This window comes from Rana temporaria, chromosome 4 (genome assembly GCF_905171775.1).
Source record: "Rana temporaria chromosome 4, aRanTem1.1, whole genome shotgun sequence".
NCBI lineage: Eukaryota > Metazoa > Chordata > Amphibia > Anura > Ranidae > Rana > Rana temporaria.
Window position 1 is genome coordinate 72518996 of NC_053492.1, and position 15749 is coordinate 72534744.

General features: G+C 43.8%; 1 protein-coding gene across 1 annotated transcript in view; it reads left to right on the forward strand.

Annotated features, from left to right (window-relative positions):
- The window catches only part of WDR35 (WD repeat domain 35), a 157923-nt gene that overhangs the window by 16013 nt on the left and 126161 nt on the right, over window positions 1-15749 (forward strand). The window contains exons 4-8 of the mRNA XM_040348549.1: window positions 1285-1377; window positions 2535-2663; window positions 4993-5126; window positions 7609-7774; window positions 13299-13444. Coding sequence (XP_040204483.1) covers window positions 1285-1377; window positions 2535-2663; window positions 4993-5126; window positions 7609-7774; window positions 13299-13444 — 668 coding nt within the window. The remainder of the gene's footprint in view (window positions 1-1284; window positions 1378-2534; window positions 2664-4992; window positions 5127-7608; window positions 7775-13298; window positions 13445-15749) is intronic.

A 15749-nucleotide genomic window follows, 5' to 3' on the forward strand; every position in this document is an offset into this window, starting at 1 on the left:
CAGCGACTGATGTAAATGTACAATATGTAAATTGATGGTGATATATGGAAACCTTATCTGGGATATTATCCTGTGAAGTTCCCATGAGGTATAAAATCCTGTGGTTGATTCATACTACAATATTCCCATACCTCCCAACTTTTTGAGATGGGAATATGGGACACCTATTGGCAAAAGTATGTAGGCATAGGACATCCCCTGCCATGCCACCTTTTTAAAGGAGAATTATACAAAAAATATATAGGCATGGATTCACAAAGCACTTACGCCGACGTATCTCGAAATACGCCGCGTAAGTGTAAATATGCGCCGTTGTATCTATGTGCCGGACTCAGAAACCAAGATACGCCTGAAAATAGGCTTCATCCGACCGACGTAACTTGCCTACGCCGGCGTATCGTGGGCGCATATTTACGCTGGCCGCAAGGGGCGCTCCCATTGATTTAATATTCAAATATGGAAATGAGGGAGATACGTCGATTCACGAATGTACTTGCGCCAGGCGCATAATATACGCGGTTTGCATACGTCCGTCGTAAAGTTATTCCCCATATAGGAGGCGCAACCCATGCAAAGGTATGTACAAGGGAACTCAAGCCGTCGTATTTTTACGTCGTTTACGTGAATATGGCTGGGCGTAGGTTACGTTCACGCCGTAGGCAGTGATCCGTCGTATCTTAGGCATTCGTTCCGACGTGATTCTGAGCATGCGCACTGGGTTGCGTCCACGGGACGGCGCATGCGCCGTTCGTTATTCGTATCTGGCTGAGACTCAGCCCATCATTTGCATGGGGTCACGCCTCATTTGCATGGCTCACGCCCACTTCCACTTACGACGACTTACACCTAAGAAACCCAGCGCAGATTTGGCGGCAAGTGCTTTGTGAATTCGGTGCTTGCTTCTCTGCGCTACGTCGGCGTAGTGTATATGAGATAAATATGCGCCGATGTCTGTGAATCCGGGCCATATTAGTTAAACTCACGAGTGCTTCTTTTTACCACTACTATATAAATGCAGCAATTTTAGAAATTGGAAGAAAGGTTTAGCACTGGGAAAGACTTTTTGAAAGATAAATAGTCCTTTTTTATATACAACTATATAGATCAGACAAAAATGAGGGATAAATGAGGAGGAAAGAGGGACATTTCTCGAAATCAGGGACAGTTGGGAGCTATGTTTTCCATGTGTAATTGACTATATTTCAATAGATTTGGGTTTGAAGAGCTTGGTATACATTAGGATCTGACATTATGCATTCTAAACTCTCTCCACCTCTGCTGTAGGATCTGTACAAGTGGTGACATGGAATGAACATTTTCAGAAATTAACTACCAGTGATCAGAATGGACTCATTATTGTATGGATGCTGTACAAAGGTAAAAACTGCTGGCGATGGTGCATTTTGGACATTCATAAGCAAATAATCCTAGCAATCCTGTATATGCTTGACATTATTACACTGTTCTGCCACATCTAAACAGGATATGTTGATAGGAAAGGTGCAAATCCATTAAGAATTCAAGAACCAGTCAGGCTTATATGAGGCATCAAGCACCCATCAGGAACCAGGAGCACTTATGGGTAGCAGTACATTTTCAGGCCCCTAGGTACTTGGCACCTGGGCTTTGTCCAGTCCCAAGTTCTCTGCTTCTGAAAGATCGCCGTGATGTACAGAAGACTCTTTCACATTTTAAATTCATGCAGTGATTGCTGATAACCATTAGCAGTGTTGGTTACTTTCAGTTGAACTGATTATATGGTAGAGGGCTGCATGGAGTCTAGTGTTCCGAGATTGTTCTGTCATAGGGATTCAAAATGGCTATATCACTGAATTTCATATTTTGATTATAAACCAATTGCCGACCAGCTGTCGCAGTTTTACTGCGGCAGCTTGGCACGTCTGGATGAAACAACTTAATGGTATGTTGCTTCGCTCTGCCGCCACTAGGGGCGTGCGCCTGCTGCTTCTTTTTTTTTTTTGCACTCCGGTTATACTGGAGCTTCCACACTTTATGATAATACTTATAGACCAGGGGTAGGCAACCTGGGGCCCTTCAGCTGTTGCAGAACTACAAGTCCCATCATGCCTCTGGGAGTAATTGTAACTGCCAGCCTTACAATGCTTCATGGGAAATGTAGTTCCACAACAGCTGGAGGGCTACTGGTTGCATACCACTGTTATAGATTTTAGCGTTACCAGCTGGGGTTATCTCAAGCTTTAGACTTCTGCAAACTATTTGTAAAGATTATCCTGGACTGATTTTTGTGCTAATTTGTACAAGTAATAACTGTTGCATGGATGGAAGCTTTGTCCTAAATGTCCTAAAAACATGGGAAAAACTTTTGAATAAAAAAATATTGGCACCATGCAACACATACAGTCCATTGTGTTTAAAAATAAATAAAAACATTACATTTATCATAACTTCAACAATTTTAAATATGTTTTATACTATTTTTCTTTTTACAAATATTCTCTGTGCTGTATTATTAATTTCCTTATAAATGTAACAAACTGTAAAATGCTTTGCAGGCTCCTGGTATGAAGAGATGATCAATAACCGGAACAAATCAGTTGTGCGCAGTATGAGTTGGAATGCTGATGGCCAGAAGATTTGTATCGTATATGAAGACGGAGCGGTTATTGTTGGCTCAGTGGATGGTAATAACCGACTTCTATACAGTTTCCTCTGACCATGGTCATAGGTTGTGGCATCTGCAAAGCAAATCAGAGTGTTGTAGATTCTGTGGACACTTTGATTTGAGCATTGCTGGTGTAGATGAAGCTTCTGATTTGGGGATTCCCAGAGGGAGACTTCCCATAAGTAGCGCTTCTGTGTATTAGAAGAGGATTGTTGGAAAATCTAGGCCTGACAGATTCACATTCTTCTTTTTTCTATTGTGAAGAGAAATTGTATGTGTAATCTGTGCTCATGCTGTTTGGTGTCTGACTATCATGGTACATTGAAGCATTTCTCATCTACCTTGTTGAGAAATGTCTGGGCAGGCGAAATTACACTGGACAATGGTAATGAGAAAGATATGTACCTTTTCAGAAATCCCAACCTGCAAAAACAAATTTTGCAAATTTCAGAGAGGTGGCAAACTCATTTCAGGGAGGTGACTCTTTGCGCCGACCCCCCCCCCCCCCCCCAAATAAATGCAGCTTTACCAGTGCCAATGAAATGCAGCTTTACCAGTGCCAATGAAATGCAGCTTTACCAGTGCCAATGAAATGCAGCTTTACCAGTGCCAATGAAATGCAGCTTTACCAGTGCCAATGAAATGCAGCTTTACCAATTAAATGCCGCCTTACCAGTGCCAATTGAATGCTGCCTTACCAGTGCCCATGAAATACAGCCTTACCAGTGCCCATGAAATACAGCCTTACCAGTGCCCATGAAATACAGCCTTACCAGTGCCCATGAAATACAGCCTTACCAGTGCCCATGAAATGCAGCCTTACCAGTGCCCATGAAATGCAGCCTTTCCAGTGCCCATAGAAATGCAGCCTTACCAGTGCCCATGAAATACAGCCTTTACCAGTGCCCATGAAATACAGCCTTTACCAGTGCCCATGAAATACAGCCTTTACCAGTGCCCATGAAATGCAGCCTTTACCAGTGCCCATGAAATGCAGCCTTTACCAGTGCCCATGAAATGCAGCCTTTACCAGTGCCCATGAAATGCAGCCTTTACCAGTGCCCATAGAAATGCAGCCTTTACCAGTGCCCATAGAAATACAGCCTTTACCAATGCCCATGAAATACAGCCTTTACCAGTGCCCATGAAATACAGCCTTTACCAGTGCCCATGAAATACAGCCTGAACACACAGAGCTCTGAAACGGATTTGAATATCCCAACAGCAACTGTAAATTCCAGCCTCCTAAGATATATGTCACACTGATTCAATGTATCATTGGATCAATATTCTGTTTATCTAGGAGGCGGAAATTTGTTAGTCCTCCAATTCGCACAGACGGGGACGTCCTCCCATCCGCCTGTCATTCAGACAGAAGACAGAGCAGCCCGAGTGGCCGCCGCAGCCGTACTCCATTTTGCCGCTCGGGCTGTTCTGTCTGTGGCTGAGAGACAGGCCCGGCAACTCACACGAGACTTGGGATGTCTGACCTTTTAAAATGAACCCTGGGGAAACCGTAGAATTTTCTAAAATGAGTCATACATGGTTATACTTTGTTGCAATATGGGTGATTTGGGCATAATTATTTGACAGTCTCACAGTCTGTATTGTCATATCAGGGGACCTCAGAAGACTACCATTGGGTATAACTTTAAACTCAACATTTGTTAGGACTGAGTTTTTTGGATATGGCAAAGAGAAGCTAGTACTGCACCAAAAGTATTAACGATTAACTTACTATACAAACAGTGCATAGAGGATGTGATGGGATGTTTCTAAATGACTTTGTTCCTTTGTATATGTTTGGATTCATTGGCCTATTCATACCATACATACAGTGGTGGCAAATACACCTACTGGTACAAAATTGCTAATTTTCTGCAGTTGTACCCAGTATGAAAAGCCTCTAACATTGACAATATGACCCTATTGTATACTGTACATGATCAACTCTGAATCCACCCCAGAGACTGCAACATATTTCCAGGGGTTCACATTTGGAGCACTAGAAAGAGAGCAAATTCTATTTCCACATCCACCTTATTTGTGTTTCTTATTTCAGACCTTTCATGCGTTTATTAGAAGACATATTTTAGCCTAATTAACAACTTTTCATTCTTGATAAGTTTTTTTTTTTTTTTTGGAACAAGATATTCAATTTCTCACATCATCCCCTTGTAACTGTACTTCTGTAGCTCTATCTCGACAGGAAGTGAAGGCAAATCCACTTTTTTGTTTTACTTTAATTTGTATTTTAAACAATATTTGTGTATAATACTGTACTGTCCTATGCTGTGATATTGAGTTATTACCTTTTGTTCTAACTTACTGCTTTTTGCTTCATACAGGAAATCGAATTTGGGGCAAAGAACTGAAAGGGATACAGTTGTGCCATGTTGCATGGTCCCCAGACAGCAAAATCCTTCTGTTTGGCATGGCAAATGGAGAAATACATCTTTATGATAACCAGGGAAATTTCATTGTAAGTAACAAGAGACGGTTACTAACAGTACTCTGCTTCCACCAGATCCACGCTGTGCAATCCACACTGAACCACGCAACCTCCCCTGTTTGGTCCCTTGGTTCTTGGCATGCTTGAAAAAATCCCATTCATGAGATTCCTATGGAGAGGCTGTTTATTGTGTGTTCCAGCAACAAATAGCAGTTTCAATAAGAGTGAATAGGATTTTTCCTTTGCATGTGCAGAAGAAGAAAAAGACCAGTCAGAGGATTTACAGTGGCAGCTTAGAAGCTCCCTGTGGGCTGCACTGCAATGATCCGGCATTAGCATGGGCAGATGAGTCCACACATTGGAAGTGGGGTTACTTAAAGTGGAAGTTCTGTCAAACCCTAACTAAGCTTAAACCTGCTCCCATCCCGTTCTAAAACTATTTTGCCTATTATTACAGGTACTTGCATATCACTGTCAATTTATGCAGCGCTTTGCACATATATTGTACATTCACATCAGTCCCTGCCCTCAAGGAGCTTACAATCTAAGGTCCATAATTCACATTCATACATACACATTCTAGGGCCTATTTAGACAGGAGTCTGTTAACCTACTACATGTCTTTAGAGTATGGGAGGAAACCAAAGTACCAGGAGGAACGTACACAAAGACACAGAAAACCTGCAAACTCCATGCATATATTGTTATGGCCAGGATTCAAACCAAGGTCCCCAGGGCTGCAAGGCAGAAATGCAGGGAGAACATACAGACTCAATGCAGGTAGTGCATTGGTTGGGATTCAAACCAATGACCCTAGTGTTGCTAGGCAGAAGTATTTACCACTACCCTCTATCTACCCTGTAAAAGGAAAAATGCCAATGCTTAGCTATTCTGAAGTCGCTCCAGTCCAGTCACATGCCTGGCTTCCAGCGGTGGCTTCAGTGTAGAGAAGGGACAGCCGACTATGGATGCCCCATAGTAAGCCTATGGGTGACGTCATCGCACAGGCTCTGCAGCCGTTGTCCGTGATCTCTCCTCTGCACTGAAGGTGGCGCTGAAGAGATCATGTAACCCAGTGGTCATCAACCCTGTCCTCAGGGGCCACTAACAGTCCAGGTTTGCAAGATAACTGAAATACATCACAGGTGATATAATTGGCTGCTCGGTGATTGCAGTATTCTAGTCTGCATCTCCCCGAGCCAATACATAAAACCTGGCCTGTTAGTGGGTCATGAGGACAGGGTTGATGACCACAGAGCGATTTAAGCATAGGTAAGTATAGGAATCTTTCCTTTTGCAGGGTAGGTAGAATAGACTTGGAATGAGGGTGGGATTAAGCTTGCGCGTAGTTAAGTTTTGTCTGAACTTCCATCTTAAAGGATAATTTTACCAAGGTATAGTTAACCTGTAAGTGAGTTTTTTCCCTGAGTGTCTCCCACACACAGTGGATTATGCAGTCATGATACCACAGCAACGAATCATATAACAGAGACTGCTGTCCCACTAAAAATCAGTGAGGATCTTTTAATAACTTGACTGTAATGCCTTGTACACACGATCGGTTTTCCCGGCAGTAAAAGTCCGCCGGGAAAACCGCTGGGAAAACCGAGATCCTGCTCGGTAACTCTTTCCCCCTACACACGGCTGGCCGTGTGTATGCTCCACCGCAGGCTTTCCCCATAGAAAAGCTGCTGGCTTAAATGCCAGGAATCCCGGCGTGAAAAAAAGAGTAAAATGTTCTCTTTTTTCCAGCCGGTTTTCCTATCGGGAAAACTGCGATGGAGCATACACACGGCCGGAATTTCCGACCAAAGCTCTAATGGCAGTTTTCGGGAAAAACAGTCGTGTGTACGAGGCATTTGACATTAGATAAAACTTGAAATAGAATACATCAGGTTGGCTCAGTGTAGCACAGTTGCAATGTTTTCTGGATAATATCATTTCACTGACTGTGTTTACTATTTGCGTGTAGATTATTTTTATTTGTGGCTTTAAATTTTTTTACAAATGATTTGCTGGGCAGCACAGTGGGTTAGTGGTTAGCATGTCATTGTCTCCCTGTGCTGGCATGGGTTTTCTCCCACTTTCCAAAGACATGCTGGTAGATGAATTGGCTTCTGTCTAAATTGGCCCTACTATGTGTGTGTATGTATGTGAGAAAGGGACCTTAGATTATAGACCTAGACCTCATTGAGGGTAGGGACTCATGTGAATGTACAGCATGTAAAGCACTACGTAAGTTGACAGTACTGTATAAATGCCTGTAGTAGTAATAATAACAATTAGGATGCTCTAGAACAGGCATATGCAATTAGCGGACCTCCAGCTGTTGCAAAACTACAAGTCCCAAAATGCCTCTGCCTCTGGGTGTCATGCTTGTGGCTGTCAGAGTTTTGCTATGCCTCATGGGTAGTTCTGCAACACTTTTATATGGTGGGTATTTTAGTTAGAGAAACAAAATTGAGAAACAAAAAATACTAATATAAGGATACTGTGTGTCTCTCCTCTGTAGGTAAAAATGGTTCTGAGCTGTTTGGTCAATGTGACTGGTCCTCTGAGTATTGCTGGAATGCATTGGTACCCAGGCAATAAAGGATATGTGGAGCCAGATTGCCCCTCTCTGGCTATATGTTTTGACAATGGAAGATGCCAGATAATGAGGCACGAGAATGATGAAAGTGAGTAAATCTTATGTTATATTTCACTGTTCTAAATGAACTGACCACATGTTGTGGATGAATGTTTATGTATATATCCAGTATGGTCAGATCCTGATGACAAACAGTCTGCAACTGGCACGTATGGATTTAGTTCAGGTTAAACGATGAAAACAACATTTTAGATTGACTGAAGTGTACAACCCTTACATATACCCAGTGAAGTCACTGGCCTCAGGCGATGCACAGATATAAAACAAATCCTCCTACATAAATTGTACCTGTTTATCTGCAGTTTTCTCTTCTCTGCATCTGTTCAAAGTGCAGATTTTTTAAAGCTTGTCTGAGCAGTCAGAAAAAAAAGGGGCAGAGAGCTGAAGTTACAACCTGGAGAGCTCTAAGAGCTTATTGGAGGGAAAAGATACACCCCCTTCACACAGCACACAGGAACAGAGCTGGGGCTGTCAATAAGCTGAAGTTCCCTTTCCCTGTTCCCTGTCACCTTTTTGTCTTGGTGTCAGGAAAACTTGTCAGAAGTGATTCATGCTGATAGCAGAGGAACAAAGAAGCAGACAGAAATGACACTCTGTGCTCTTAATTGAGACAAGTACACACTATAGGGAGCTATTCTTTGTTTATGTTTTATGTCTGAGGTTTACAACCACTTTAAGCTGACCTTATCCAAAAAACTTTGTGGAGTATATAGCCCTATCTAAGACAGTACTGCAAATATGTTTAACCACTTCCCGCCCGGTCAATAGTCAATTGACGTCCGGGAAGTGGTTGTGAAATCCTGACTGGACGTCTATTGATGTCCTGCAGGATAATATGCCGGCGTGCGCCAGTGGGGGTGCGCAGCGTGGCGATCGGTGATGCGGGGTGTCAGTCTGACACCCTGCATCTTCGATCTCGGTAAAGGGCCTCCAGCACACGTGTGCTGTGTGCTGAGAGCGGACGGTAGCGCTGGGCAGTCTCCTCCTGAGGTGAGTCATCAATGGCTGCTATGGGGATAAAAGGAGAGAAAGTCATGGTGTGGCCTCCATCCTCCCCTGACCTCAATCCCGTTGAGAACCTTTGGAGTATCCTCAAGCAAAAGATCTATGAGGTGGGAGGCAGTTTACATCCAAACAGCAGCTCTGGGAGGCTATTCAGACATCTTGCAAACAAATTCAAGCAGAAACTGTCCAAAAACTCACAAGTTCAATGGATGTGAGACTTGTGAAGCTGCTATCAAATAAGGGGTCCTATGTTAAAATGTAACGTGACCTGTTAAAATGTTGTTTAAACAAATGACAGTTTTCAGTTCTTTACAACCTATAAAGTGTTTTGAAACTTACTGTGCGTAATCATTTGAAACAGTGCATTGTAAGTTTTTTATTTTGAAAGGTTAGGAGGTTTGTTCAATAAAATTTGAATTGTACTCTTAATAGTTGATAACATGAGAATTATGCTGACTCTTGTTTACATCAATTATTTAGGTACCGTATTTTCTGGCATATAAGATGACCTTTTGCATGTAAAATAATGCCCCAAAAGTCGGGGGTGGTCTTATACGCCGGGTACCTGTGGTCAGACGGCGGCCATCCATGATTCAAAAGCCGCACCTCCTCCTTCAGGCTGTTCCGTGATAGGCGGAAAAACACTCGTTTTCCCAGCAGAGCCTCTGTTCAGTGTTCCGCCTATCACGGATGCCTTCTCATCCTCACTCTCGGACGAGAGGACAACCGTGATAGGCGGAACAATGAACAGAGGCTCTGCTGGGAAAATTAGTGTTCTGCCTATCACGGAACAGCCTGAGGAGGAGGCGCGGCTTTTGAATCATGGATGGCCGCCGTCTGACATACTGTGCATACAGGAGAAGGTAGGGAGGTCATCGAGGCATGTTCCTAATGGCACAGTGAGGCATGTTCCTAATGGCACAGTGAGGCATGTAATGTAATGGCACAGTGAGATCTGAAAAAAGCCTGATTCTGTCAGCGGTTGTTCCTGTCAACGGTTGTTCTGGCTACCCCTCAGCTTCCAGACAGACTAGTATGAAGGGGGTAGTCTTATACAGCGAGTATATCCCAAAACCAACATTTTAGGAGGTCGTCTTATATGCCGGCAAATACGGTAAATGAGAAAAATATCATTGGCATAATAATTTGGAACAGGGTGTAGTAACTGTATTCATCCAGTACTGGGAGAATTAACAACAAGAAATGACTAGAATTGCACTCTTCTGCTTTGCCTAAAATAGGGTCATGCTGAGGTTGAAAATTTGTGGTGAAGTTGAGTTACACGTTCACACATTTTATTTCTGCTCCCTGTGCTGTGCTAGATCAATAGGTTATATATCTGCTGTATGTTTGTAATGCAGCTCTGCTGATTGTTTTGCTGCGAGGTCTTCTCCAATATCCTGGCCTGTTGGTGGGCTTTTTATTGAAATTAGTAGAATGTAAAGATTTGAGTAGTACCAGGCCAGCCATGTAGAAGATCTCAATGCTTTGAAGTGCACCTTGAACCAAATGTTAACTTAAACAGACCCTGTCGCCAGACCTTCAACAAAAATCTTCCCATTATATTATATGCACATTGTATGTGTTTTTTATGCATGTTTTTTGTTTTACATGCAAGAGCCTCCTTTTGTGTAGACATCCAAAAATCCAGAGACTGCCACTGGGGGGTGCTATATTGGATGTGATGTCAGCAGCCCCAGAAAACTCAGAAATTAATATTTTTCTTCCCAGGGCAGCCTCATAAAAGGTTATGTAAAAAGGTGAAGGGAGGGGCAGAGGAGCTTGGCCAGCACTGACAGTAATTAGTCACACCTCAAAGAAGGGAGGGCTATGACCTAAAAGGAATGAGAAGCTGTACTAGGTCATATTTTCTAGCAATTACAGAGGCGCATTGAAAGTGAATATAGAAAGAAAAAAACACACTGCAAGTAAGCCTTAAAGACAGTTGATTTGCCTGTACTGTTACGGTCAATTCTTGAAGTGGTTGCCATGGTCTTTTTTTTTTTTTTTTTACTACAATCTTCCTGACATGCATAAAGGGAAATAGATGAGCTGAAATACTTGCCTTTCCTGGAGAAGTTGCTGTTCTTGGTGCCCTCCTGGGTTGGCCACATGTGGGAAAGTTTTGGTTTTTGGTCATGTGATTCCTATTAAAATTAGACTTGCGACTGGCTGATTATTCCCTTTCATAGAGATTACATGACAAAATGTCCAGGGCTTGCATTGTTTGTTTAGTTCTGGAGGGATATAAGTTAGGCATTTCTTTCTGTTAATATTACATTAAAGGGGTTGTAAAGGTTCGTGTTTTTTTCATTCCATGCATTAAGGTAAAAAAACATCTGATGTTCGCCGACCCCCCCCCCCCCCCCCCGTTTACTTACCTGAGCTCTCGATAGTCCCACGTTGTGAACGAGCAGGCTTCTCAACTGGGTCTTTTGCCTCAATCAATGGATGATTGATCGCAGCGAAGCCATTAGCTCCCGCTGCTGTCAGTCAAACCAATGGTGCGTGGGGGGGGGGGGGGGGCTGGGCCGAGTGATACAGTAGGCGGCTATAGTCGCCGGCTGTATCACGGGAGCGTGCCCGCAAGCTAACCCCCTTGGGGGAGCGCTTCCCATGAAGGGGGTTAGCTGATGCGGGGAGGAGCCAAGACAGCCGCCGAGGGACCCCAGAAGACCAGGATCGGGTTCGCTCTGTGCAAAACGAGCTGCACAGCGGAGATAAGTATAACATGTTTGTTATTTAACCACTTCCTGACGGCCGTAGGACTTTATACGGCTGCAGGGTGGATGCCAATTTCCAGGAGGCCGTCTATATACGGCCTCCAGCCACTGGGGGGGGCGCGCGTGCCCGCCGCATCACTGAGATGCCGGTGCGTGTGCCTGGCGGCCGCGATCGCCAGTTACACAGACAAGGACGTGGATCTGTGTGTGTAAACACACAGATCCACGTCCTGTCAGGGAGAGAGGAGACCGATCTGTGTCCCTTGTACATAGGGACACAGATCGGTCACCTCCCCCAGTCAGTCCCCTTCCCCCACAGTTAGAAACACTATGCAGGGTACACATTTAACCCCTTCTTCACCCCCTAGTGTTAACCCCTTCCCTGCCAGTCACATTTATACAGTAATTGGTGCATATTTATAGCACTGATCGCAGTATAAATGTAAATGGTGCCAAAAATGTGTCAAAAGTGTCTGATATGTCCGCCATAATGTTGCAATCCCAATAAAAATCGCAGATCGCCGCCATTACTAGTAAAAAAAAAATAATAAAAAATAATAATAATTCTGTCCCCTATTTTGTAGGCACTTTTTTGCGCAAACCAGTCGCTTATTGCGATTTTTTTTTTTTTTTTTTACCAAGAATATGTAGAAGAATACGTATCGGCCTAGACTGAGAATTTTTTTATTTTTTTTTTAATTGGGCTATTTATTATAGCAACAAGTAAAAAATATTGTTTTTTTTTTTTTACATTTTTCGCTATTTTTTTGTTAATAGCGCAAAAAATAAAAACCACAGAGGTGATCAAATACCACTAAAAGAAAGCTCTACTTGTGGGGAAAAAAGGACGCCAATTTTGTTTGGGAGCCACGTCGCACGACTGCGCAATTGTCAGTTAAAGCGATGCAGTGCCGGAAGCTGAAATTTCACCTGGGCAGGAGGGGGGGTATATGTGCCCAGTAAGCAAGTGGTTAAAAAAAAAAAAAGGCCTCTTGCACCTGATACTCCTGTTTGAGTGTCTACTACTTTTTCTGACTTCTTTTTTTGGTATGTATTTGCGTGTATTTACGCGCATTTTCGCGTGTATGCTTTCATGCACTCATGCATTTTTTGCGCAATAGCATCGTTCTGCACAGTATAAAAATGGGCATTTGCAAGCATTCCAGCATATTTGCGTGCATTCGCGCGCATGAGGCATAAATGACTTGCGCTTGTTTACACATCTGTGTGCATTGGCACATTACAATTAATGTGTTGTATTTTAGCGCAGTACAAAAAAAAAATCTGTACTGAGCTTTTTCAATCTGCAGTGTGCAAGAGGCCTAATATTTCTTTATCTATCTCAGAAAGACTGTTAGGCCCCATGCACACGAGAAGCAAATGCAAACACATGTAAACTCAAGTTTTCAAAGGCAAAAACCGGCGTTTAAAACACCCGTTTTTGCCGTGAATTTCGCAGCGTTTAGCGGCGTTTTACCGCGTTTGAGGCTATCGGCGTTCATAACAAAGACATTGTAGACCCTCCCAAAGCTTTGAAACGCAAAAACGTTTGCGTCTGAACCCAAAATTTTGCGTCTGAAAAAACTAGCCTAAACCCAACTGCTTTAAAACGCAAGAAAACGTGAATGTGTGCATGGACACATAGGATAACATTAAATGTGTTCAATGCCCAAATGCCTCTGAACTTGAGTTTACCAGTGTCTCGTGTGCATGGGGCCTAAGCATGTTATCATTTAAGTATAGATCTTCTAAAATAAATCCACTGATTACTGTAAAGTTGCTAATTTCTCAGTGTTGCGCAAATGTGTTTTTTTCCTTTTGTAGACCCAATTTTGATCGATACTGGAATGAGTGTGGTCAGCATACAGTGGAATCACTGTGGAAGCGTCCTGGCTATAGCAGGCTCTCAGAGAGCCACAACTCAGGATAAGGACGTCAATATTGTACAGTTTTACACCCCATTCGGAGAGGTAATTATTATTTAGATGCTTGCCAATTAAATGATTTCTTTATACATACACACTGCAACAAAGAGAGAGGCATCTGTGGCAGATCTGAGTTCTTATTTTCCAGGCCAACGTGAGAGTGAAACTATAGCCCCCGTACACACAACAAATGTGTGATGGCAGGCTTTTGTTGGAAAATCTGACCGTTTGTATGCTCCATCGAACAATTGTTGTCCGGATTTTCCGACAACAAATGTTGGATAGCATGCTTTAAAATTTTCCGACAACAAATGGGTGATGTCGGATTATCCGATCGTGTGTACACAAGTCCGTCGGATAAAAATCCAAAGTAGAAACATGCATGTTCAGAAGCAATGCTAACCATAACACAACATTAGCAGAAGTTGCCTCAAAGGGTGGCGCTAAAGAGCTAAAAAAAATCACGTCGTTTTAGTGTTTGTTTGGCCGATTCTTTGCCGTTTTGTATGCAACACAAGTTCACGGCCAACGCCCTTCGGACAAAAGTCCTACGCTTTGTCCAATGGAAATCTGATCGTGTGTATGAGGCTTAAGCCTGATTGATTGTTGTGGGTGTTACTTCAATTATTTTTGATTCTTTTTGCTCTTTTTCTATGTATAGATTGGAAATCCAAGCCGTTTTTTTGTTTTCTTTTTTGCGAACATTAATTTTAGTGTTACAGTTCCTGTCCTTTTATGTTCTTTTCCATGGCGTTTAATTTAATTGATGGCTTTGTCCACTATAGTCAGTAGACAGTAGATTAAAGCGGTTGTATACCCTTAAAAATTATTAAAAAAATCCTGCAAGGCAAAGGCATAATGAGTTGGTATGACTAGCATACTAGCTCATTATCAATTACTTACCTTAGATCGAAGCCCCCGCAGCGGTCCTCGGACACGTCCTCCGTCTCCGCCATGATACCCGGAGTGACTTCCGGGTATCGCTGCTCCGGCGATGTGACTGGCCAGAGCGGCGATGCCGTCACTCCCGCTCATGCGCGCAGATCGGCACGCTCCCCACGCATGCGCACATTTCCGGCACTTTCCGCCAGGCTCCCATTCAAAAACCGCCGCGCTCAGTGCGCCTGCCCCATTGTCCAAGGCACGCATGCGTCGTAGACATCGGCGCCCACTTTTCTGCAAATATCTCCTTAACCATGTAGGTTAAGGAGATATTGCAAGCACCTACAGGTAAGCCTTAATATGGCTTACCTGTAGGTGCAAGTATACCATGAGGGTATCCAACCACTTTCAATTTTTCAGCCCTTTATTTACCCAGTGACTTACACTGTCGGATCTTAGGCTGCAATTCTAGGTCGGCCGCTAGGTGGCGATTCCATTGCGGTCGGCGTAGAATATGCAAATGAGTCGTTACACAGATTCACGAACGTACGCTTTGCCGGTCGCTGTAAATGTACGCCGTTTACGTAGAGATACGCGGCGTAAAGATAATGTTAGCCCCTAGGTGGTCTAGCCAATGTGAAGTATGGCCGTCGTTCCCGCGCCGAAATTTGAAATTTAATGTCGTTTGCGTAAGTCGTCCGTGAATGGCGCTGGACGCCATTTACGTTCATGTCGAAACCAATGACGTCCCTGCGACGTCATTTAGCGCAATGCACGTCGGGAAATTTTAGGGACGGCGCATGCACAGTACGTTCGGTGCGGGAACGCGCCTAATTTAAATGATACACGCCCCATTTGAATTAGGCGGGCTTGCGCCGGACGGATTTACGCTACGCCGCCGCAAGTTTACAGGCAAGTGCTTTGTGAATCAAGCACTTGCCCATAAAACTTGCGGCGGTGTAACGTAAATGCAATACGTTACGCCGCCGGGATTCTACGTGAATCTGGCCCTCAGAGTTTACCGCCCCCCCCCCCCTCGTTACTTACCCGACCCCTCGAAAGTCCCGCGTTTGGCCCCGACATCTTCTTCACCGCCCAGCCTGGCTGCTGATCGGCTAGAGCGGATGCATTGAAAGCAGCGCAGCCATTGGCTGGCGCTGCTGTCAATCGCATGCAGTGACGCGGCGCGCCGAGGGGCGGGGCCGAGTGAGCGGCTATGGCCGCTCGCTGTATCACGGGAGCACGCCCGAAAGGACTACACACAATGCAAGCTCTCTCGCATTAATGTGATGAGTTCTTGCAGGGAGGACCAGAGACAGCCGCCGAGGGACCCCAGAAGACCAGGTTCGGGGCCACTCTGTGCAAAACGAGCTGCACAGTGGAGGTAAGTATAAGATGTTTGTTATTTAAAAAAAATAAAAATAATAGTTTACAACCCCTTTAAAGTAGGGTTAGGTTATAAAAAAAT